Source organism: Microcebus murinus, chromosome 21 (assembly GCF_040939455.1).
Source record: "Microcebus murinus isolate Inina chromosome 21, M.murinus_Inina_mat1.0, whole genome shotgun sequence".
Classification (NCBI taxonomy): Eukaryota; Metazoa; Chordata; class Mammalia; order Primates; family Cheirogaleidae; genus Microcebus; species Microcebus murinus.
Genome location: NC_134124.1, coordinates 2,087,210 through 2,112,401, shown reverse-complemented (window position 1 = coordinate 2,112,401; position 25,192 = coordinate 2,087,210). Strand labels below are relative to the sequence as shown.

At 44.0% G+C, this 25,192-nt stretch overlaps 1 protein-coding gene and 1 long non-coding RNA gene across 7 annotated transcripts in view; one reads left to right on the top strand and one right to left on the bottom strand.

Moving 5' to 3' along the window:
• RAD50 (RAD50 double strand break repair protein) overlaps nt 1–20,700 on the bottom strand; it is a 204,868-nt gene extending 184,168 nt beyond the window's left edge. For 4 of the 6 annotated variants that reach the window (XM_012762118.3, XM_075996017.1, XM_075996016.1 and 1 more), the window contains exon 1: nt 13,160–13,250. Coding sequence is in view for 1 of the 6 variants with exons in the window: in XM_012762116.3 (XP_012617570.2) it covers nt 13,160–13,265 (106 nt within the window). In the remaining 5 variants the exon portion in view is untranslated. Of the gene's footprint in view, nt 1–13,159; nt 13,274–20,379 lie in introns of those variants that run through there. The other 2 variants (XM_012762116.3, XM_075996015.1) reach the window with 2 other exon arrangements.
• On the top strand, nt 19,686–21,540 carry LOC142863067 (uncharacterized). Its single transcript, XR_012913946.1, has 2 exons — nt 19,686–19,945; nt 21,321–21,540. It is a non-coding gene; the product is annotated as an uncharacterized LOC142863067 (long non-coding RNA).
• The last annotated feature ends 3,652 nt before the right edge of the window (nt 21,541–25,192 follow it).

Below are 25,192 nucleotides of genomic sequence, written 5' to 3'. Positions count from 1 at the left end.
GCAACTCAGGGGGCTGAGGCAGGAGGATCACTTGAGCCCAGGAGTTTGAGGTTGTGAGGTAGGCTGACACCACGGCACTCACTCTAGCCTGGGCAACAAAGTGAGACTCTGTCTCAAAAAAAAAAATCAAATTATGGGCCGGGCTCGGTGGCTCACGCCTGTAATCCTAGCACTCTGGGAGGCCGAGGTGGCCAGATTGCTAGAGGTCAGGAGTTCAAAACCAGCCTGAGCCATAGCTAGACCCCGTCTCTACTATAAATAGAAAGAAATTAATTGGCCAACTAATATATATAAAAACATTAGCCGGGCATGGTGGCACAGGCCTGTAGTCCCAGCTATTCGGGAGGCTGAGGCAGTAGGATCGCTTGAGCCTAGGAGTTTGAGGTTGCTATGAGCTAGGCTGATGCCACGGCACTCACTCTAGCCTGGGCAACAAAGTGAGACTCTGTCTCAAAAAAAAAAAAAAAATCAAATTATGCATTTTCTGGGATGTGATAACAGTGTCTTTGCAATTTCATAACCCAGTGAAACTTGCCAGAAAGGGATTTTGTGAAGACAGTCTTCCTGCCCTCAATGCACAACGTTGTGTTTACTTCTGTAATAGGTTTTAACTCAGCACACCTGCCCCCAAACCAAGAGCCAAATGAGTTCACCTGGATGTTTAAATACCAGCACACTCCCCTATCTGGGTACCTGACTCAAGTGAATCTTCTGTTCCAATTTGGGAGTTGGTCCCCCACGGGAAACTGAGCAGCTGCGCACAGACTCAGCATCTTTTCCTCAAACTTTCACCTGCTGCCGACTTGGCCCCTGCTGTTCTCAAGGGTCTGATACGGGCTCCAGAGCAGAGCGTTCAAGGCCTTCTGTCACTGGTGCTGGCCATGTTCCATATCTAGGATCCTCCAGCATCGTTCTTACCCTCAGCTACCCTGTCTGCCAGGCCTCTCCACAGGCCTCTCCTTCCTCCTTCTGGCTAACCTCACCTTGGCCTTCAAGACCGCTCAGGTGTCATCTCTGCCGGGGTGGCTGCTGTGTCTCCTCCCCTCCATGCCCACAGTGGATGGGAAGCCCCCCAGCGCCCCCTCTGTGCTCCTGCTGCCCTTTCACTCTCACCCACATAACTCACCACGTCGTCTGGCTTTTCTGGCCTGACTCTCCCCACACACTGAACATTACTTGAGAAGGAACCTGAACATATTCATCTCGATGTCACCACCATCCAGCAGAGTGCCTGGCACACAGAGGGCACCCAGTAAAGGTTTACTGAATGAATGTTTATGGCACAATTCAGAAAATAAGAAAAAAAGTGTCACATACCCCAAACTGCGTTCACCAAGCTGTTCACCTTATGACTGTTCAGCTGCACTTTCCTCAGTCATCTTCTCTTTCAGTGTCCCCTTAAACGACACCTCCTCAAAGGCTTTTCCCTGACCACCCAACCAAAACAGTCACTTGGTTACAGCATATTTTAGTTTGCTAGATGGCACTTACGGCTGGCACTAACATTTTATTTCTCTGTGTGTTTTCTGTCTCCACCACCAGGCTGCAACTCCATTTGGGCAGGGATCGTGTCTGTTCACCACCATCTGCCCAGCATCTAGCACAGTGTGGCATGTAGCACAGTGTGTCGTTAAATATTTGTTGCGTGAACTTATGCCACTGTTACTGCATGCTGATGTAATCTGATGTCTGTCTTCTATCTTTGCTGTCAGACCAGGAGCTCCAGAGAGAATCAGACAGGCCTGCAGAGCTGCCTCCCTCATGGCATCAGAAGACAGAAGGGAACCTCGGTTCCCTTCATAGGCCAAGGTGGGATATGCTGCCTGCTTATAGCTTCCCTGTGGCCTGGACATCCTTCCTAGTGGCCAGATGCTGAGGAACCCCAGCTCCTCTGTCTGCAAACCCCAGATGCCAAAGTGTCCTCCAGCTTTCAGTGAGAGCAGCCAGAGCTTCCTACTGCCCAGACTGACAGAGGACTGTGCCCAGAGCCCCTAGCTGACCAGGCCCCAGCAAGAGGCAGGCACAGTGGTCAGTACACTGAAGATAGGTATCTTCCTTTTCCCACATCCCCACCCTGAGAGTGTACATAGCTGCCTGGCTGGAGTAACTGGCCCTACCTTCTACGGCCAGCAGGGCAGCCAGTGTGGCTCTCTGGCTGTGCCTTAGGACAAGGCTCATCTTCAGGAGCTGTAGCCTCACTCCCTCCCCCCCCCCAACCTGCTGAAATCACTCTGCCAGCTCAGGGCAGGGCCAGGTCTGGAGTCTCTCACCTGCTCCTGGCACTTCCTTGAAGCGTTTAAATTTACTGGAAATCATAAATCATGAGAGAGAGCCTTTATCACGCCCTGAACAACGCACTTAATATTTAACACCGGAGACTGAAACGACCAGAGACACTGGCCTCCTGGTTACTCCCAGTGACTGATGTTTGAACTTAGTAATTGAGGTTAGGTTTGCTTCTCTTAAGTCTCATGATTTGTTTCAAGGCAAGAAGGTGTTGGAGCCACTTGTTGCAAAAAGACCAGGAGGTGATCACAGAAACTGCAAACCGGCTTTGGCAGCAGAGACTGTACCGTCATAGGCAGCTGGCCCTGGGAGTGAGCTGCTGAGCTGGCAGCTGCTAAACAACCCTCCTGGGGCCTATATAAGCCCCAACAGCTCACTCGGAACAAGCTCATGCCACCATCTTCCTTCTAAGATACCTGCTGAATGGAGTCATTTTGAATCCTTTTGGAGTAGGAGGGGTATAAACTAATTAATTAATAAACTAATTAAGCATGCTGACTAGCCTCACAGAAGAGATGGTCACCAAAAGGTCTCCAAATCACAGAACATGCCTCACCCTACCAGACACCTAATGTTGCTTCAGGCTTTGCTTGACCTCAGGTATTTATCTCTCAGTTGCCATGGAGTCTGCTAAGCTAAACAGCAGCAGAGCCAACCTGGCCCCTCTGCCAGCCCCGGGTCCTACTGAGAGCAGTGGAGCTCCCTGGTGGCTACTAACGACCTGGACCCAGGAAGCCTGAACACCATCTCCAGTGCTGATCTCTTACACGGCCTCACAGGCACAAAGCGGGTGCTCCATAAATGATTGTGGAATGAAGGAACCTCCCAGGGCATGTTTGTTCTCAGGCTTCAAGGCCCTAGATAAGCAGATCTGCCTTCCTTGCCAGCAGTCACCCCAGAGATTGAGGCCCAGGTGGAGCATGGCCAGTCACCCAGCTCTTCGAGTGACCCAGCTGGCCCACAGACTCCATCCTCTGCCCCCCAGGGCCAAACGGAGGCAGACTGTGGGAAGGAGCCAGCTGTGGGCAGGCAACTCAGTAGAGGGCCAGTGGGGAGGACACCTGGCACTGAATGCCACACACCACGACCAGCGTGGCAGAAGGCCCATCATCTGTGTGCTACTGCGACATCACCTTACCATCTGTGTTTCCAGGTTTCTATCCAAGGACTGAGCACGCTCTGAGAATGGATCTCCTAACCATTCTTGAGGGTGGACAACTGGCCTCAAGGGGACCCTGCAAAGGGACTCACAGAAGAAGCCACTGCCCTCCAGACCCTGAAAATGGCTACCAAAGGAGGAGCCCCAGTTTTCTCTTGAAAGTTTCTAAAGTAGGACAGATCTTCCCCTCTGTGATGCACAGCTCTGTCTATAAAGGGGTCACCAAATTCAACCACTACTGTGTTTAGGGGGCAATACAGAGGCCGATGTAGGCTCTGAAAGCAGACGTGTGAAGCCCAGGTCTGCTGCATAATAGCAGTGTAGTCTTGGGCATTGCTGGACCTCTTTGTTTCTCCATGAGGTTGTTATGTGAATAGGTAATTTATGTAAAACTTTTAGCATAGTAAACCCTCAATACATTGTAGCTATATAACTATTATTTTCTTTTAAGGACACTGAACTAAATAGAAGAGAAACAGAGAAAGAACCAACATAGCATCACACATCAGTAGAAACTTAATTTCTACCCTGGATATGGCTGCAAATAATAATATAGCAAACAGAAGTTTGAGATCTTTGGCTTAGTCATTCTAGAATCCTGAGTCACAGCAAATGCATAGCCTACATGAGGCTGAGCCACACATGAAAGCTCTTTCCACCCACAGACTAGCAGAGCCCACTGACGTCCCTAATAATAACAATGATGATAAAAACAGCCGCCACGTGCATGCACATGCTAAGCAGTTTGCCAGTTTGCAAGCATTATTTAATTCATACCGCAAATCTTTGAGGCAGGTATTCTTGTTCCCATTTTACAGATGTAGAAACTGAGAGTTGAAGCAGCTGAATAAATTCCCAAGCACACTCCCACTCACCTACCCACATGCACAAAGAGGCAGAGCCAGGATTCAAACCCAGGCTTGACTATGTGTGTGGACTTCTGCCTTGTGTTATACTGCCTGAAGCAAAATTCTAAGTACTGTTGTTTCCGGGAAAACCCATCTGGAAAGTCCTTAAACCTACTGTGCCAGGATCAAGAGCCATCACTCCGTACCTAAGACCAGTGGAGTCCTCAGGCAACAGAGTGACCAGGGCAGTTGGAGAGGGTGTCTGATGCCCCTGCCCCACAGGGAAAAGTCCATTTCTCTTTCCAAACAGCCTGGTGGGACCAACTATTCAGGGAGAACATGCTTCCTCCACACACAGCCCCCCAGCCTGAGCCAGAGTCCTGCCATCAGAGGGAGGCCTGCCTGGCCTACCCCTTCTCCACTCCAGGCTCTAGAAGGTTTCTGTGATGCCCCAGGCAGGATGGCAGGATCTGGCCAGCAGTAGACCATCAGTCCTGGGAGCACCCCACCCATACCCCCTCTGCCTCTCAGAGAACAAAGCAGGAGGCAGATTTGATGTCTCTTTGATAAATGGTGCAGGGAAAACTAGATATCCATATGCAGAAACATGACCCTCATCTCTTGCCATATACAAAAATCAACTCAAAAATGAAGGCTGGGCGGTGGCTCACGCTTATTACCCTAGCACTCTATGAGGCTGAGGTGGGCGGATTGCTCGAGGTCAGGAGTTCAAAATCAGCTTGAGCAAGAGCAAGATCCCATCTCTACTATAAATAGAAAGAAATTAATTGGCCAACTAATATATATAGAAAAAATTAGCCGGGCATGGTGGCATATGCCTCAGTCCCAGCTACTCGGGAGGCTGAGGCAGTAGGATTGCTTGAGCCCAGGAGTTTGAGGTTGCTGTGAGCTAGGCTAACGCCACGCCACGGCACTCACTCCAGCCTGGGCAACAAAGCGAGACTCTGTTTCAAAAAAAAAAAAAACAAACAAAAAAAGAATCTTAAATCTAAGACCTGAAACTATGGCACTACTAAAAGAAAACATTGGGGAAGCCCTTTAGGACATTGGTCTGGACAAGGACTTCTTGAGTAATCTCAAAGCACAGGCAACCAAAGCAAAACTGGACAAATGGGATCACATTAAACTCAAAAGCTTCTGCACAGCAACAGAAACAATCAACAAAGAGACAACCCACAGAATGGGAGAAAATATCTGTAAACTACCCGTCTGACAAGGGATTAATAAACAGAATATATAAGGAGCTCCAACAACTTGATAGGGAAAAAAAAATCAAATAATCTGATTAAAAAGTGGGCAAAGGATCTGAATAGACATTTCTCAAAAGAAGACATACAAATGGCCAACAAGTATATGAAAAAATGCTCAACATCTTTAGTCATCAGAAAAATACAAATTAAAACTGCAATGAGATATTATCTTACCCCAGTTGAAATGGCTTTTATCAAAAAGATGGGCAATAATGAAAGCTCGCGAGGATGTGGACAAAGGGGAACCCTCTTACACTGTTGGTGGGAATGTAAATTAGTGCAACCACCATCAAGAACAGAATGGAGGTGCTTCAAAAAACTAAAAATAGAACTATCATATGACCCAGCAATCCCACTGCTGGGCATATATCTGAAGGAGAGGAATTCAGTGTATCAAAAAGGTATCTCCACTTCCATGTTTACTGCTGTACTATTTATAGTAGCCAAGATATGGAATCAACCTAAGTCTCTATCAAAGGATGAATGGATAAAGAAATTGTGGTATATATACACAATGGAATAATATATAGCCACAAAAGGAATGAAATCCTGTCATTTGCAATAACATGGATGGAACTAGAGAACATCATGTTAAGTGAAATAATCCAAGCACAGAAAGACAAATCTCACATGTGTGGGAGTTAAATATTAAAAACAACTGATCTCATGGAGACGGAGAATAGAATGATGGTTGCCAGAGGCTGGGAAGGGTAGTGGGGAGCGGGGGATCAAGTGGGGATGGTTAATGTGTGTAAAAATGTAGTTAGATAGATAGAATGAACAATATTTGGTAGCACAACAAAGTGACTATAATCAGTAATAAGTTAGTGTATACTTTAAAAGAGTGGAATTGGAATGTTCTTAACACAAAGAAATGTTAAATGCTTGAGATGATGGATGACACCCTGATCAGCCTAACTTGATAATTCACTTTGTATGCCTGTATCAAAACAACATATGCACCCTATAATGACATGCAACTATTATATACCTATCATAATAAAAAATAAAAAAACCCCAACAGATCTGATTTCACTATAAAGCTGGTCAATATTCAGTTCCAAATATAGTTGGCTCTCCCTTCCTCTCCTCTAAACTCTGCGTTAGGCAGAGTTCTTAGTTACAGATGACAGAACTGGTTAGTTCAGCCAGAAAAGGGAATAATGTAGAGGACATTGGGTAGATGGAAAGGCTCTCTGGGAGGGCTGCAGATTTAGAGGCCAGCCAGCCAGGAGCAAGGCCTGAAAGACACCTAGAGCAGAACAAGCCCTGTCTTCCTCCAATAGCCTGCAAGGAGCTCAGCCTGGCTCTGTCCAGCTGTGGCCCCCCTACTCTCCTCTTCCTCCCTCACGCACTGCCCTGTTCGCTGCTCCCAGACAATCCTACTCAGGCCTATGAACTCGCTGTTCCTCTGCCTGGAACCTAGACTGTCACAGCACTGGCTCCCAGCCGTCACCAGTTTCTGCTGGAGCACCCTCCTTAGAGAGTCTTCCCGCACCGCTCTGGTACTCCTCCTCTCACCCTGCTCTCCTCCTCCCTCCCCTGCTGCTCCAAAGTTTGGATCTGCCAAACTCCAAAGTCCATGGGCATGCTGGCCCCTCTGCTGGCCTGCCTTATCTGCAGATGCAGGTTGGCCTGCATGCGACAAAGGCTCCACCCAGCCTTGACCTTGTGTGACCCTGTGAGTCCACACACGCTGCGTTTGCTTGTCAGTATCACTCACTCTCTGGGCTTAATTGGTTATGGGGTGAAAGGGGACTGTGGGTAAGTCACTTCCCAGTCTTTCCGAAGCTCTAGGAAAGCAGGTGCAGGAACCCAGGGAGGCCTCCATGATCTGCGCAGCAACAGCCCTGACAGTTTGCAAGAGCTGCTTGAGACTGTCAGAGGAGTTGTGGAGTGGTAGGTCCCTGGGCGAGTCTTTCCTCCAGTGTAGGAGCTGCAAGGCTGATGGAGAGCCAGGCACGGTGATGGCACAGCTGCAGCCACAGCACAGGCTGACTCCTGTTACTGCCCTGATCCTCCAAAGCAGGCGGGAGCACTTGAGGATTTTATCTGTACTGAAGTTTTCCACTCATTCCTTTGTCATTCTTTCACAGAATATTCAGCAAATAGTTAAGCACCTAAAATATACCAGGTCTTGCTCTAAGCTCTGGCCTTACAGCAAGGAACAAAACCCAAGTCCCTGCCCTCGTGGAGCTTACCTCCTAGTGAGGGAGATGGATGATATAACACAATGTCTGGGCCCAGATGCTCCTGTTCCTTCTCACACCTGTGTGCCTAGAACCTTCTTTTCTGGCATCTGAATTTACTATAACCCAACACTACAACTTTGTGAGTTCTAGCAGGTCTCACAAAGTCTTCTTCGACTTAGGCTTTTCTAGGCACTCAATGGTGTATGAGTGTTTGGTGTTACTAACAAGCAGGAATAGCGTTTTGACTCCCCATCTGGAACATAACATCCTTGGGGCAACTGTACCTTCTCTTACAATGTCTCCCCCACCAGGCATTAAAAAATGCACAGAAATTCCTGCTGACTGACTCACTGGAAATTACAAGTCAGAATTTGGTAAAAATGCCCCCAATACTCCATTTCCCAAAGAAAGGAAAAATAGGACATAGAAATTAAATTAGAGATGAACTTAAGTCACTCCCATTTCTGCATGCTTGGTCTGTGTGGGGAAAAAAAATGTATCTCTATCTCTATCCTAGACTTGGCAAGTACAGGAACCCACTTAAAACAATGTGTAGAAAAAAAAATCATACCAATTAGTCTCACTTAAAGATTTCAGGAAGGAAAACACAGTTAAACTGAAAACTGTTAACTGCTGTTTAAAAAAAAAAAAAGCAGCCCGGAAATGTTTTTACGACTGTGTCTATCAAAGTCCCTTAGGGGCTGATCTGTCCTTCAACATGTTCCTCATAGCACCTACTTTTACTAAAACTCAACAGCCCAGCACTAGAACTTGGTTAATCAGAAGCACAGTGGAACAGGACACAGAGGAGCACAGCTATGAATCACATCACGCAGACAGCAAGCAATGGCCACAGTGAGCACTACTGGCCAGCCCTGTGGCCACATAGGTGGGCTGTGGGGAAGCTGAACCCACAGCAAATGGCATCCTGCACCCCCCAGCTTCTCTTTCTGCCTCCTTCCTCTCTCTGGTCCATGCCTCCACTCCCCCCTGCCCGTGTACCAAACCCACCTGGAAAAAAGTCCTTGTATAACCCTCTATCCATACTAATTCCACATTCTTTCAAGAGAGACCTCAGGACCAACACTTATTGTTTTTTTTCAAACAAGAGCATTAAAAGACAGAATTTAAAACACTCAACTGATATGGAGAAGAATTAGATCATAATACTTTTTGATTTTTAACCTCAATACTTTAATCGTTTGAAAGCAATTCTACATCTATACAAGCAAAAAAATTATCCCTTTAAATTTCAAACAACCTAAACTTAGTTCTCTTTCTCCCCTAGATTTTTTTAAATTTCAAAATATTAAGGGGGGACGTGTTTTTGCTACATGAATGAACTGTATAATGCTGAAGTCAGGACTTTTAGTGTGCCTGTCATCAGAATAGTGTTCACTGTAGTGGACAGGTAAGTTTTTATCCCTCATCTCCTTCTCCTTCCCCTCTTTTTGGTTTCCAATGTCCTTAACATCTCTCTGTGCCTGTGTGTACCCACTGTTTAGCTCCTGCCTATTAGTGAGAACATGGAATTGTTTTTCCATACCTGAGATACTTCACTTCGGATAATGGTTTCTAGTTCCATCCAAGTTGCTGAAGATGACATTATTTCATCCTTTTTTATGGCTAAGTAGTACTCCATATAGTGTGTGTGTGTGTGTGTGTGTGTGTATCATATTTTCTTTATCTACTCATGAATTGATGTGTACTAAGGTTGATTAAATATCTTTGCAATTGTGAATTGGGCTGCAATAAATATTTGAGTGCAAGTATCATTTTTATAAAATGACTTCTTTTCCTCTGGGTAGATACCCAGTAGTGGGATTCCTTGATCCAATAGTAGGTCAACTTTTACTTCTTTAAAGAAGCTCCATACTGTTTTCCATAGACATTGCACTAATTTGCAGTCCCACCAACAGTATATAAGCATTCCTTTTTCATTGTATATGTGCCAGCATCTATTGGGTATTTTTTACTATTTATTTATTTATTTATTTATTTATTTATTTATTTTTTTTGAGACAGAGTCTCGCTTTGTTGCCCAGGCTAGAGTGAGTGCCGTGGCGTCAGCCTCGCTCACAGCAACCTCAAACTCCTGGGCTCGAGTGATCCTTCTGCCTCAGCCTCCCGAGTAGCTGGGACTACAGGCATGCGCCACCATGCCCGGCTAATTTTTTATATATATATCAGTTGGCCAATTAATTTCTTTCTATTTTATAGTAGAGACGGGGTCTCGCTCTTGCTCAGGCTGGTTTCGAACTCCTGACCTTGAGCAATCCGCCCGCCTCGGCCTCCCAAGAGCTAGGATTACAGGCGTGAGCCACAGCGCCCGGCCTATTTATTTATTTTTTAAGACAGAGTCTTGCTCTATTGCCCAGGCTAGAGTGCCGTGGTGTCACCCTAGCTCACAGCAACCGAAAACTCCTGGGCTTAAGTAATCCTCCTGCCTCAGCCTACCAAGTAGCTGGCACTACAGGCATGTGCCACCATGCCCGGCTAATTTTTTTAATATATGTTTTTAGCTGTCCAGATAATTTCTTTCTATTTTTAGTGGAGACGGGGTCTCGCTCTTGCTAAGGCTGGTCTCGAACTCCTGACCTTGAGCGATCCGCCTGCCTGGGCCTTCCAGAGTGCTAGGATTACAGGCATAAACCACCATGCTTGGCCGCTCATTTGTTTTAGTTTTTTATAGATTCTGGAGATTAGTCCTTTGTTAGATGTACAGTTTGTAAGTACTTTCTCCCATTTTGTAGGTTGTCTGTTTACTGTTATTTCCTTTGCTGTGTAGAAGCTTTTAATTTAATTAAGTCCTACTTACTTAGTTTTATTATTGCTATTTGCCTTTGGGGCCCTCCCCTAGATTTTTAAAAACAGTACTTGCTTATTATAGTCTGTAAGGCAGAGTCACAAAACACAATCATAGTACACACAAAATCCTGCACACAAAAATATTCACAGCAACATTATTCACAGTAGCCAAAATACGTAAACAACCGAAATATCTGTCAAATGGTGAATGAACAAACCAGATCTGGTATATCCATACAATGGAATACTATTTGACAAAAAAAAAAAGGAATGAAGTACTGACACATGATACAATATAGATGAACCTTGAAAACATTATGCTAAGTGAAAGAAGCTAGTTGCCAAAGTCCACATGTCATATGACTCTATTTATATGATATCCACAATAGGCAAATATATAAAGACAGAAAGTAGGTTAGTAGTTGCCAGGGGCTAGGAGAGATGAGGAGTGGAGGAATGATAACCTAGGGGTACAGGGATTCTTTTTGGGATAATGAAAATGTTCTAAAATTGGTTCTGGTGAATATACTAAAAACCACTGAATAGAACATTTTAAATGGGTAGATTGCACAGTATGAGAATTATATCTCAATAAAGCTGTTATAATAAGGAAATAGGAAAAATTACCACACAATCACAAGTTAGTGGCTAGAGGGACAGTTGTTGAAGTTTACCAGTTTGAAATGCCCACAGTTAATGTGTCCTTGAGGCTATTTGTCCTGAGTAACCAGAGAAGAAATGCCCCAAAGCAGTCTTCAGGAAGATGCTCTGGTACAAAAGACTGCTTTGCTTTCAATGACCACAATTTAATTGTAATATTTAAAATGTTCAGACTCTCTCACTTAAAATATGAGAGGCCTGATTATAAAATAATTGATTTTGATAACAGTTTAGACTTAGGTTGAGGAACTTTCTCTTTTGCATCAGTTACCAGGACTAGGCTGAGACAGTGTGTCATTTTCAGAGAGCTTAGTATTCATTGGTGTGTTTCTTCAAACATGTCACTGAAACTCCTGGGTGTGGAGGAAGACTTCTAAAGTTTTTAAATCAAATTTTTCCAATTTATGGAAGTTATGGGTCCTTCAAATGAACAATAAAACAATTTTGCATTAACTAGTAAAATTTTAATGATGCACATAAGGCAACTATTAATAGTAATAGGCTGGGCACAGTGGCTCACACCTGTAATCCTAGCACTCTGGGAGGCTGAGGCAGGCGGATTGCTTGAGGTCAGGAGTTCAAAACCAGCCTGAGCAAGAGTGAGACCCTGTCTCTACTACGAATAGAAAGAAATTAATTGGCCAACTAATATATATAGAAAAAATTAGCCGGGCATGGTGATGCATGCCTGTAGTCCCAGCTACTCAGGAGGCTGAGGCAGGAGGATCACTTGAGCCCAGGAGTTTGAGGTTGCTGTGAGCTAGGCTGACTCCACGGCACTCACTTTAGTCTGGGCAACAAAGCGAGACTCTGTCTCCAAAAAAATAAATAAATAAATAGTAATAAAGGCATTTACCAGTATGTGCCAACAGTTCAGGTTATATGAAATAGATAAGAAAAACAGTATTATGTAAAATTAGGATAGTAAATTTAAATAAGGGGGTTGTTTGGGGATTATAATGTTGTTTCTCATTAATTTCACTTTATTCCTTTTCCAGGTTACTACAAGACAAATGTGATTCATCTTGTACCTAGAAGAGGGTGGGCTCACTTTCCAGTAAAAGGCAAGAGAGACAGAGACCTTGGGGGACCATGCTGGTTTGCTCTATAAGTCCTAGCTTCTATATAGGTCATTAATCTCTGGGGCTTGCTTCAAAAAAAAAAAAAAAAAGAACACTAAGGGAAGATGTCACAGAATCCTTGTCAGGCAAGGCCCCAAAGGGAGAGACATCACCAAACCTAGCAGGTGTTGAAATTTACTAGAAATTTACTAGAAGGCCAAGAAGTGGTATAGTAGCCCTTGCCACAAAGGGCAGAAGGTAACCTTATTCCCAAATATGAAAAATTATTTTCTACTAAGCACAAAGCTAAGAAATGGGATTGAAGCAGAACACAATCCCCATTCAACTGCTCAGACTGCAGCACAACTAAGATCTTAGGGTAGATAAGTTAGCAGGGAAATAGGTGTGGGAGGAGAGGAGGATCAGAGGAAGACCACCACCAAGGGGCTGCCAGGTCTGGGGGATCTGTAGGGCCAGGGATAGCTCCCTGGCAGTAGGCGAACAGTATGCCTTGTGAGCAACTGGACGAAGCACAATAGGGACGGTGCAAAGAACATGTCACCCTTGTGGCTTACCACACATTTGTTGATCTGTTTCGGCCTCCACCCTGGATGGCAAAGGGGACAGGCCCCAGGCGCAGATAGGAAGGATGCTACACTTACAATGCAGAGGATGCCCCTTGTCCCTCATTCCCTCAGAGACATTCTAGGAATAATTCTGGTTACACTGCTACTGTTTTTTGTTTTTGTAAACAAACCGAAAACCAAGAAACTGCATCAAAACTGAACACATGTGATTTGCATCAATTCCTGTACTGAAAAACAAATAACATAGAACAAATAAGAGAAGAACTCCTGTTGAGCTCTGCACTCACCCATGGCGGGTGGTGGCATTCGGATCTCCAGTAGAAGGGACTCCATTTTCTTGTTTCTCTGCTGTCCAGACTCAGCACAGCACAAAGTCACGAAGATCCAGGGCATGCTGCCATCTGCAGGCGACACAAGAGAAAGCATAAGCGACAGCCCCGTCATCCTACTGAAGTCCCCACCCATCCTCATGCAGTGGGAAGATCTGGGTCAATCATGACATAAGAACCAGTAACACTGACCAGTGCCAACGCCTACTGCGCCATCAACAGTCTGTGCCCGGGATCCCATCACTGACAGTACAGCAAGCAAGACCTCCATGGTATCAAGGATTCAAATATTTCTTAATAGCAGCAAACTCTCACACATGGCTGCTGTTGCCAGGCACTGCTCACAGGGACTTGCATTTGTTTACAATTTAATTCTCCAATTTTAGAAGGTCTCTGCAAATTTGCCCGATTATTGAATTAGGTTGAATAATTAAAATGAAAAATTTGTTAATATCTCATTTCAAAGGGGCAGGGTTAAACATGAAACCGTGAGAGATATTCAGCATCTTGCAGACATTCATTCTCCAGATATTTATCTAGTGTCTGTTATGGACCAGATGCTGCTCTGGGACCTGGGAAGAGAGCAGTGAACACAAAAGACAGAGTCCCTGCTCTCGTGGAGCTTCCATTCTAGGAGAGGGGAAAAGTGACAAATGCTGTGCCAAAGAAAAAGCAGGGGGAGAGTGTGATGACAAAGCTGTTAATATTCATTCATTTCCAAGCACTTACCAACCATGTCACTTCTTGTCCACAACTGCCCGCCAGGCTCTGTGCCAGGAATGCAATTGTGGGCAAGAAACAGACATGGTCCTGCCTGTATAGAGGACTTATTCAAAAAGAGGAACATTTGTTATTACTCAAATAATCATCCAAATAAATGCAAAGATGTTAGATTGTATAAGTGTGATAGCAGAATAGCACATGGACCCAATGAGACCATCTCAAGGAGGCCTGGCCTTGTCTAGGGTCGGGGCAAGGCCTGGGATGAGTGGCGGAGGAGCAGCAGGCCTGGTGAAAAGCACGCCATGCACACAGGCTGGGTCGCCAACAGACAGCAGGAAGAGCAGGTAGGTTGAGGCTGCAGAATCTGCATGGGCAGCCCTGGGGTGACACTCCCAGCCACAAGAGGAATTTGAGCCTTATCCTCTGAGAACTGGAGCACCCCACAAGGGTCTTAGGCAGAGGATTAATATGGTTGGGTATGTGTTTTTAAAAGATTATGCTATGCAGTAGGCTAATGGCCCCACCAAAGATGTGGATGTCTGAATCCCTGGAAGCTGTGCGTGTATGTTCCCTTATGTGACAAAAGGGACACTGCAGATGTGATCAAGTTAAGGGTCTTGAGATGGGGAGATTATCCAGGGGGACCCAACACTTGTGATCACAGGTGTTCTTGTAAGAGGAAGGTGCAGGGAGAGCTGACTATATAGGAAGAGTGTCAGAGTGATGTAGAATGAGAAAGACTTGTTGTCTTTGAAGATGAAAAAACAATGAAATGCCAAGGAATGCAGGTGGCCTCTTGAAGTTGGAAAAGGCAACAGAATGATTCTCCTCTAGAGCCTCCAGAGAGAATGCAGCCCTGCCAAAAACTTGATTTTGGGACTTTGACCTACAGAACTGTAAAATAATGAATTTACATTGTTTTAAGCCACCAATCTTGTGGTAATTTGTTATAGCATCAATAGGAGACTAGTATATACTGGCTTCTGTAAAAGAATAGACTGGAAGTAAGGGAGGTAGGGACCAGTTGGAGGTGACTGCTATTGTCTAGGCAAGAGATAGAAGAGCTTGTACAGCAGTGGTGGATGTGGGCATGGAAAGCAATGGTGGAGTCGAAGGATCCCAGGAGGGGAAGAGCCCCGTCAAAGTTCTGCTGCAATCTGGTGGGTGTTACTGGAATGCCACAACAGGCCTATTTCAGGCTCAGGGCTTGGCTGTCTCGCCCTGGCTGGTGCCCAACACTCTTTATAGAAGGAGGAAGCTCACACCAGGGCTAAGGCCGCTCCCAGACAGACACAGCACTTACTTAACTTCTGTTAATCAGAATCTGCCAACTTCATTCCCATAATAGAGTACAGGAGTCTTCAGGAACAAGCTCTAAGAAGTAACACCCAGGCAATTTTTACTAGACAAAAGGTAGCAATTATTTCTGCCAATAAGCCTTGTAGTGAACTCTTTTTTTTCTTTTTTCCTCAATAGACATTTTGTAATCCTGGAAAGAAGGTGTCCAAATTGAAATATACACATCTCCAACCCAGGTGAAGAACCACCAAAATTAAATCCAACATCTAAAAACTTCATGGTCATGGGGGGAAGGGGGAAAAGGAAAGGGCATTTATTGAAACCTTCAAATCTGTACCCCCATAATATGCCAAAATAAAAAATAATAATAAAATAAAATAAATATGACAAAATTTTAAAAAATAAAAAAAATTACAACTTCATGGTCAGCAGAATAATGCAGAAATTAAAGAAACTAGGAGGCCATCTCTTAGCATCAACTCCATTCCTATTTAATGATACAGACCTATTAAAAAGTAGGATCCTAATTTGGTCCTGCCTAATGGGGCTGTTGAAAAGAAAAAGCAATAAAAATGATTTAAGAGACTTTTAGAAAAATTATCTCTATTCTACTCCGAGGTATAAATATACACCTAGCAAGACCAAGTACCGTGGATTGTCCTGAGAGATGACACATCTTCAAAGTACTGTTCCCCTGTGGCTTTGCTGCAGGCCACAGGGACCTAACTGGGTTCTAAGAGCATGAAAGGACCAGAAATGCCTGTAGATGGCAAAATATTAGGTAGTCCTGTCAGGGTAGGTGCAAGTTAATTAAAAAATAGGCATATATTTTTTTCTGGTAACAAAAGTGACACATGTCTGTTATTGGAAAACACAAAAATCTGTAGTCCCAACCATGAAGAAATATTTTTTTCTAGTCTTTTCCAATTACTTTGGTATTAATATATACATGTACATACACACATATCTCACATACACTTTATTTTTAACAAAATTGGGGTACTGTATACACTTTTCTTTTGTAATCAGTTTTGTTTTATCTAACAATATATAACTTTTCCATGTAATTAAATATACTTTTTAATATGTGGCAGTATTTCATCATATAAAGATATCAAAATCACTTCCCCAACCCTACTTGCTGGACAACTGAATGGTTTCTAACTTCATGATAACATAAATGACATTGGGAGGAACATCTCCATATCTAAGAACATCTCCAGATATAAATCTGTGTCTGTAGCTCTAATTATTTCCTGGCAGTCATATTTCCTACATCCATGCATTGCCATTACTATTTTGCCATAATTAAATACTATCAGAACTGTATGTAACATTTCTCTTTAAATTAACTCATTTCTGCCCTCAAATAAAATTTTAAAAGCAAACCTTATTTACTACTGTAAGTGGAAAAGCAGCATCATATATAATAAATGAGGGCTATCATAAAAATAAACATGATTTATTGGAATCAAAACACCATGTTTATATGGATGCATGTTAGGGTTAAAAAAAAACAAAACACCATGTTTAAAATAGGTAAGACAATGCTACTCCTTTGCTCATTTTGCTCATTCTTTTATATCAAATGGGAGATTAGGGAGACTTAGAGAGACATATTAGCACTAAGCTGAGGTTTTTCCCCTTCCCTTGATCCGAATATCGAAATGGAATTGAGCAGGGAAATAACTTTCTCACTTCGTCAGTCAGTGTTAGCCAATGTGGCAACTGTGTCCCACCTAGAATTATCCTGCACCATCTGAAATAACTTCGCACGGGAAACACACCTTAGGATATATTCCTGGAAATGGAATTGAGATAAAAGGTATGGACACTTTAAAAATGCTCTTGATATTTCAAGGTATGAGGGAACAAAAAATTTAAAAAAAAAAAATAAAAATAAAAATGCTCTTGATAAACACAGTCCAAACACTATCCAAGTTAGTTTTACCATAAGAGTGCCTATTTTACATCACCCTCATAAATATTAAGTATTATAAACAAATATATTAAAATTGTTAAAACTTTTAAGATTTTTAGTGTAAAATACTCAGCAGCTGAATTTTCAAAGGCTATTTTCATACTCCCCTATCTAGTTCCTAACCCTAGGGCAGGGCTATCAAATACAAACCTTCAATTAGTGGTAAGTTTCCACAAACTGATATTACACTTGGTTTAACCAAGCTAAAGTAAACTCAGTTGAATATGAGGAAGTGACTTTACCATTACAAATATTTCAGAATGTCTTTGTGCCAGCAAAGGTTAAAAGAGGATCAGAATAGCATGGATTCCAAAGTATACTTTTGATAAACAGGAGACCTCGAGAAGCATCACAAAATACAATTCACTACAAATTTTTGGCAAGTCAATGAAAACTCTAAAGGAAATATATGTTCTTTCTTATCCTGGTGCAATTACACAAATAGGTTATAGATTAATGCAACTGTAAGATTTCTAAAATAGAAAAAGAAAAGTATATTTTGAAACATGAAGAATTAATAACAATTGAAAGCTTCCAGATTATTTAAATAATTCCTGGGCAGATACCTAAGTGTATGTGCCTACAGGGGAAAGGTGGGAATAAAAGATATAAAAACATGGTCAGAAGTTTCTTATGTTTGGAAGAAGGTTATTGATTCTGATTAATTTTTGCCACTGATAGGAAAATATAAGTTTATCTATGGTTAAGAACTAAATGGTGGCCTCTTGTAAGATATAGAACTTCCAACTCACTAAATAAAAAGAAGGAAGGAAGACACAAAGAAAAGAGAACTTAATCCAGAAAGTCACAAGAAAAAAGAAAAGAACTCATGATAAATAATATGGCAAAACAAGACCACATTTATCAGTGATCAAAATAAATATGAATAAATTAAATCCCACTATTAAAAGACCAAAACTTTCAACCTAAATGTCCATAAATGGAAAATGGATAAATTATGGTACATATTCCATTTTAGTGGATGTGTATATGTGTGTGTGTACCACAAAAAGAGGCCTATGATGTACATAGTTTAGAAAGTCATAGAACAATGTTTGTATAAGCATAGGAAAGGGTCCAAAAAAAACTCATACCAACATGGTAACTGTGCTTGCCTAGAGAGAATGGGTTTACAGGAGGCAAGAGTGGACTTTCCTGTCTCACTTTATGAACATCTACATTGTTTCAATCTATTATAAAAAAGCATGTAACCAAAGAAACAGGAAGAAATGAAAAAACAAATGTAAGGGCAGAATCAATGAATTAGAGGATATAGAGGACAAAAAAAAATGTGGTTAACAAAATCCAAAGTATTTATTTGAAAACAGACAAATCTCTAGGGAGACTGATCAAGAACTGACAGATTAAAAAAAAAAAAAAGACTACAGAAAAAGGAGGAAATGACAAAACAACAGACATTTAAAAACGTACAAAGTAATAATATCTATAATGATAATACATTTGAAAATATAGATAAATACATTTCTAAAAAATAAAAATTGCCAAAATTGGCATGAAAATGACTGAAATGTGAATACCCAGTTAAGAAATTGAAATGATTCTAAAATTTCTTCCCATAAAGTCTCAAGCACAGATTTTACAAGTATGTTCTACTAACTTCCAAGGAGTAGACAATCTCTATCTTAAATGAGCTGCTTCAAAAAATAGAAAAAGAGAGAAAACACCACCTGACTTAAGGTTACTGTGGAATATGCACTGTATGTACAAATAAAGAAAAAACAGGCCAGTTTCACTTATAAACATGGATGCTAAACACCTAAATAAAATGTTACCTAATCAAATCCAAAAGTGTATTAAAACTATCTCATGGTAAAGTCATTCGCTGCATTAGCGGATTTGGAAGACATGCTAGTGCTTAGCCATCTCTGTTCTCCTCCTGCGAACACGCATCCAGGCTACATTTCCAGCCACCTGACAACCAGGTGAGACCCATGAGACTAGTCCTTGCCAATGGAACGTGAGTAGAAGCGAATCTAATTTTCTGGCTCAAGAAAACAGCAGGATTTTCTGAAAGCAAATTAATACTCAACGTCACCCTAAGGTGGGACAGAGGGGGGACCCCACATTTTAAAAATTAGGACCTTGGATCACCTTTTGTCAAATTCAGATGGCTTTTTCAAAGTTAAGATCATTCAAGTTTTGTTTCAGTGATGGGCCTTAGGATCAGATCCATGTGATTAGGCTGAATTCATTACCACTGAGACAAAAGTTGAGTGGAAGGACGTTCTTGGCACTGTCACACAGAAACTGTTATTACTCAAACGTAAGTCAAGAGCCTGCAGATTTAGTCATGTCATCCTCAGCGTGTAGCACGTTCACTCATCTGTCCTTGTCCTCACCACCTGCCTTGTGGGTAACCTGCCTGCATATTTTCTCTCGCCAGGGGATGGGCAGGGCTGTCTCCACAGCCTTGGGGTGGAGCCCCATTTTCTCACCCCGCAAATAAACTGGGCACACTTGACCAGGGCCAGGCAGCACTCAGCTTTCACGCTTCTGCTGGACAGAATGTTTCCTGGTCGGGGAAGGACTCAACCTCTGAGTGCACCTGTCCCTGCCCATCAATGCCAGCCGTGGAGTTGGGTCCCCCGCAGGGTGAACCCCGACTCCACACGCGCAGGGCCGAGGCGAGGAGGCCGTCCTCCCGGGCTGCTCTCCATGCCTGCGACCAGGAGAGGTGCGCTGCCGGCTGGCTCCGTCAGGGACACTTGGAAGGCACCCAGGTGCGCCAGATCCAGGAAACTCAGAAAGGCAAACGCCACAGGCGGTGAGGCACCGCTGAGTGAGGAAACTGAGTCTCGCAGGTGCGAGGGGCGGATTGCGAGCTCCTTGCAGAGCTCGGGTGAGGTACTCTGCTCGGCGTTTCACACACATGCTCCCTCTTTGAGGGTTTGTTTGTTTTTTACCAAAACCCATGGAGGTCGGCGTTCCACGAAAAGGAAACCTGTGCTCAGGTGACTGGCCGCGGTCCCACCTTCCCTTGGGCTGCCAGCCCCGGGCGCGCTGCTCCGCGGCCTCCCCGCCCCGCCTCGCAGCTCAAAGCCGCGGAGACCCCCGCGGGCCCCAGCCCTCCTGCCCGCGGCTCACGGCCGCCGGCGTCCCGCCCGCCGGGTCGCAAGGCGGAGCCCGCGAGGCGACGCGAAGGGGACGCGCTTACCTCAGGGCCCGCCGCCGCCTCAGGCCCGCGCTACGGGCCGGTCGTCGCCGCCGCACTGAGCGCCCCTGGCCCGCGACTGCAGCTGCGCCAGTCCGGTCCGCGGCCGCTTTCATTTTCCTCAACGGCTTAGGCGCGAAAGCGAAAGCGAAAACCCCCGGGAGGCGGAACCCGGGCCGAGCGCGCGGCGAACGCGGGCCGAGCGGCGGGGGCCTCGGCCTCGTGTCTGCTCGGGGCCGCCCGGCGGCGTTCGGCTGGAACCGGGTCCACACGGCGGCCGCGCGCGAGTCCGTCAGGCGCTGCGGCCTTGGCGGGCCCAGTGTCGGGACCCGGCTGCACAGAAGGCCCGGCGGCCCCTCAGCCGGCTCTCCCGCCGATCCGGGTCGGTTCTCTCGTCTGCCCTGCGCTCGGCACCTGCTCGGCCTCGGCTGGCGGCGGGCCTGGCCTGGCCGCTGGCGGCGCGCTCGGGGCTGTGGGCTGTGGAGGCGGGCGCCGGCCTGGGCGGCTGGGACGACCCTCCGAGGGGTCCCTTTGGAGAGAGCTTGACCGTGAGGTACCAGGTAGTGGCCTCCGGGGTCAGCGGAGAAATCAAAAGTCAATGACATTGGTGAAACTGGGGACCCTTCCTCTGATAAAACCGGACGGCAAGCCCAAGCTGTGACTCCCTGGTCTGAGTGGTCCCCGTCAATAACTGAGGATTTAGAGATTCCAGGGTTCAAGCTCTGGCTGTCTCTTACTGCCTGATTTGGGGCAAAATATATAACTAGTTTTAGCCTTAGTTTCTTACCTGCGGGATGGGCATAGTAATCATACTTAGAGAATTTGGGGAATTAAATAAGAAAATCCTTGGTATTTTCTGTCAGCCTAGTCTAGGTGGGTTCCCTGAGGGCAGTGACCCAACCATTGTTTATCTGGATGCTTGATAGACATTCTCTATTTGTTAGCAGATAAACTTGGAGGTGTCTCCAATGAAATCTGAAAATACTTCTGCAAGCACTTCTCTTCACTTGGTTTTGGACAACATTGACAAAACTCCATACTCCACAGTTTGCCATATGTGTGTATTTGTTTTTTATAAAGCAAACCTAGAATGGTTTTTTGAACAAACATAGAGCGGTCTGATAACTAGAACAAAAACCAAAATAAACTATTTCATCTGTCCAGAGTCACTTTGGTTTGCCTGTTTGTAATTTGGGCACATTCCCTGTGAGATGGAGGCCCTGGTATGTGACTGATATTGGGTTCTGTGTGTCCTTTAATAAATATTTCCCTCAACAGAGGCAGGGATTTGGGGCAAGCCAGTGATGACCTTAGAAACACAACAGCCTACGTTTTCCCCTTCAAGAAATAATGCTTTTGGTCCATAGTATGAAGGGGAAAAAAAAAAAATCAAAGGCAAGCCTTGGAGCCTCTTCCTCGTTATAGGACAATGATTATGAGAGCACAGTAGAGCTAAATGTGCTGCTGCATAAAAACTATGTATGGGAAAATGAAGGTCGGGCAAAGCGAGGAAGAGACACAAGAAGATAAAGCCAAATCCTGGTTGCCTTTTGTAGATGTGTTAAAGTCTATTTATATGATATTAGTATAGACATTCAAACTCTTTTGGTTATTATTTGCATGGAATATCTTTTCCCATCTTTTTATTTTCAACCTATTTTTCTCTTTGAATCTAACTCTTGTAGACATAATAGTTGGATTATGTTTTTTATCTATTCTGCCAATTTCTGCCTTTTAATTGAAGAAGTTACATTCATATTTAATATAATTACTGATAAGGGCTTACTTCTGCTAGTTTGCTACTTGTTGTCTTTTATCTCTTTTGTTCCTTAATTCCTCCATTACTGCTTTCTTTTGTTAAATGCATATTTTCTAAGTATCATTTTAAGTCTGTATCAATTTTTTTACTACATATTTTTGATTTATTTTCTTAATGGTTGCCTTGGAGATTATAATTCATATTAATTTATAACAATCTGGTTTAGATTAATACCAAGTCAAAACTTTGCTCTTATTTAGCTCCACCCTCTTTTATTGTCTTATCACAAATTACATCTTGATACATTGTATGCCCATTAACCTAAATTTATAATTATTACTTTATGCAGGTGTTTTTTAAATTATATAGGAAATAGAATTAAGAAAATACATTAATACTGTCTTTATAATTACTTAGGTAGACACCTTTACCCTTGTTCATTATTCCTTCATATAGATTCAAGTTACTGTCTTAGTGTCATTTCAGCCTGAAGGATTCGTTTAGCATTTTTTACTGGGCAGATCTCACTTATTTCAGAGTCATCCCCAATCTCCATTTTCTCTACTTCATCTATATGTGCTCTAGAGTAGTTTCCAAAATTCTTTGAAGAGGTAAATAAATAGAGGCCTTTAACTAGTCTGCTGTCTGCTAGATTTGGGAGTATTAGAGAGACTCTTCCAGATGTTGATGACTTTTTAATATGGTTCAAGAGATTGGGGGCAGGGTTAAAGTCTTCATTTCTTCCCCTTTCATCAATTTTTGATATACATTATGTTGCACTGCTTTCTTGTTTGGTTAGTTTTGGTGAAAAAAATGCGTAGATTTTTGCTTTTTTTGTGCTCATTTTTTTGGTATGGGGGAGGGTAATTGTTTGAGGACATTTGGCATTTTCAGAACTATTTTGTTCATAATCAAAAGTACATGGAGCATTAAATGTTTCAAATCTCTTTAGCAGACTAGCCATGTGAAATACTGATACCACTGCATACGTTCAGCAGTCTGTCCCCAAGGTGTAGAGCATGCTCCTACCCCTCCTCTACATATCCATGAGAAGTTTTCTGTGAGACTTCTGGGGTAAAGAGTCAGCACCTGTAATCCCAGCACTTTTGGAGGCTTAGGTGGGAGAATTGCTTGAGGCCAGGAGTTCAAGACCAGTCTGGGCAACATGGTGAGATCCCCATCGCTACAAAAATAAATAAATGGGGAAAAAAAGAGTCAGTCAGGTGCCTCGCTGCTGCTCTCTGGCTGGCCCAAGAGAGAAATGATGTCACAGGGTCTCTCGGCAACTTCTTACAAAACTCTGTCTCTGAGATCAGGCCCCTTCTCCAGCAGGTGAGACTTTTAGGCATGGGTCCGCCTGAGAGCTCCCAGAAGACATACGAGTTCTCTGAGAAACCTCTAACTCTGCCATCCTGAGCATCCTCTATCAATCCCATGGAGTTCTTTTTATGAGGATTAGATGAGAAAATTGATGTATTTTCCCCAAAGTGCTTTTATAGCAATAGCACACAACACAAGGTGTTGCTAATGTTTTGCATCAAGCCTCTACCAGTCTAAAAGCCCTTGAGGAAAAGCAATTAATAGGCAAACACCTAGAAGAAAGTTTTGTTTTGCTACTTACTACCTGGCAGAGAACAGGGTCCTCTGCCCACCTCATTCACCATCTCCTAGACCAGGTATTACACAGAATAATTCTCACTGGCAAACAGCAGCCCTTATGGAATCCACAAAGAGTGTTCAGGCTACCCTGATGGAGATAGGAACTAGCTGCCAAGAATAGGAAAGATTATTGGGTAGATCTTGCCTTTACTTTGATCTGGGACACAGAACTTTAAAAAAACAAAAACAAAAACAAAACTCTGAGTTGTTTCTCCACCTCTTCTTTGCTCTTCATATTTCTGTGGGTCCATGGGTTTCTAGTTATTACAGCTATTGAGTACCTCATCACTCACCAACTCTGCCCCTGTGACCTCAGTTTATGCACACTCCTATCCCTGACAGGAGGGATCCCTGGTCTAGAAAACTGAGTTCGTCTTCCCAAGACACGGCGCTGATGGAAACAAGGTACACACACGTCCAGGAGACTCGGACAGAGGGCCTGGATTTTCAGACCCTTGGCTCAACTCTAGGAGCAGTGACTTGGGCTGTTGCCCTACCACAGGAAGAGCTCTAAACATTCAGGTAATTATCGCTTTTGTCCTCAGAAGGCCACAAATGACTGGAATCAGTGGCATTGAAAAGAGAGAAAACGCAGAAACTGTTCATTCATGCAATAGGAGAATGGCAGGGAGGACTACAGCTCCGATTCTGGAGTCCCAGGGAAGTCAGCTAATTAGGAACTCAGCACAGAACCAGGTCTCAGGAGAGTGGAGAGGCCAGCAGTGTTCCAGAAGATGAGCTGCCTTCCTTCCCACCTGAGTTTGCAGCTGCTTGTTTTGTTACACAACATGCCCTTGAGTTGTCTATCCAACACTGGAGCTTCTCACCCAGGTCCATCCACACCTTCTCGTCCCAAATGCCCCATGACAAATGTATACAGAGATCAGACACCTCTTGTGCACCCCCTATCCTCTTAGCCCCACCATGGCTGCAGTGACTAGTCCACACAGGATCCAGCAACCGTCACTTCGGGCCTACGATGCATCACCTCTTGCTTTCTGCCCAGGGAATTGCACATATTTGGGACTAATGCACTTGCAACCTGGAAATGTGGGAAGTGGCACCTGTGTGGCTGTGACTGATGAGTGGCACCAACAGAGAAATGCTTCCCCCTTCCATCCATGGGGCCGATGGTTTTGAGATGCATTTCATACGCCGCCTCAGAAGCTCCTGCTGGACGGAGCACTCCTGCCCTTGGCATTGACCAAACTGGCAATGCATCCTTGGATTTGGTCTCCCTCCTACTCTTCTCCCCCTGGAATCTCATTCCCAAATAAACTATCTACCTGCACAGTCATGCTGGTTTCAGGCTCTGCTCTCAGGCGAACCCAGGCAAGGACACTGGTGCAAGAGGCTGGCTCAGTCCATAGTCAATTAATAGAGCAAAGATGTCTGGCA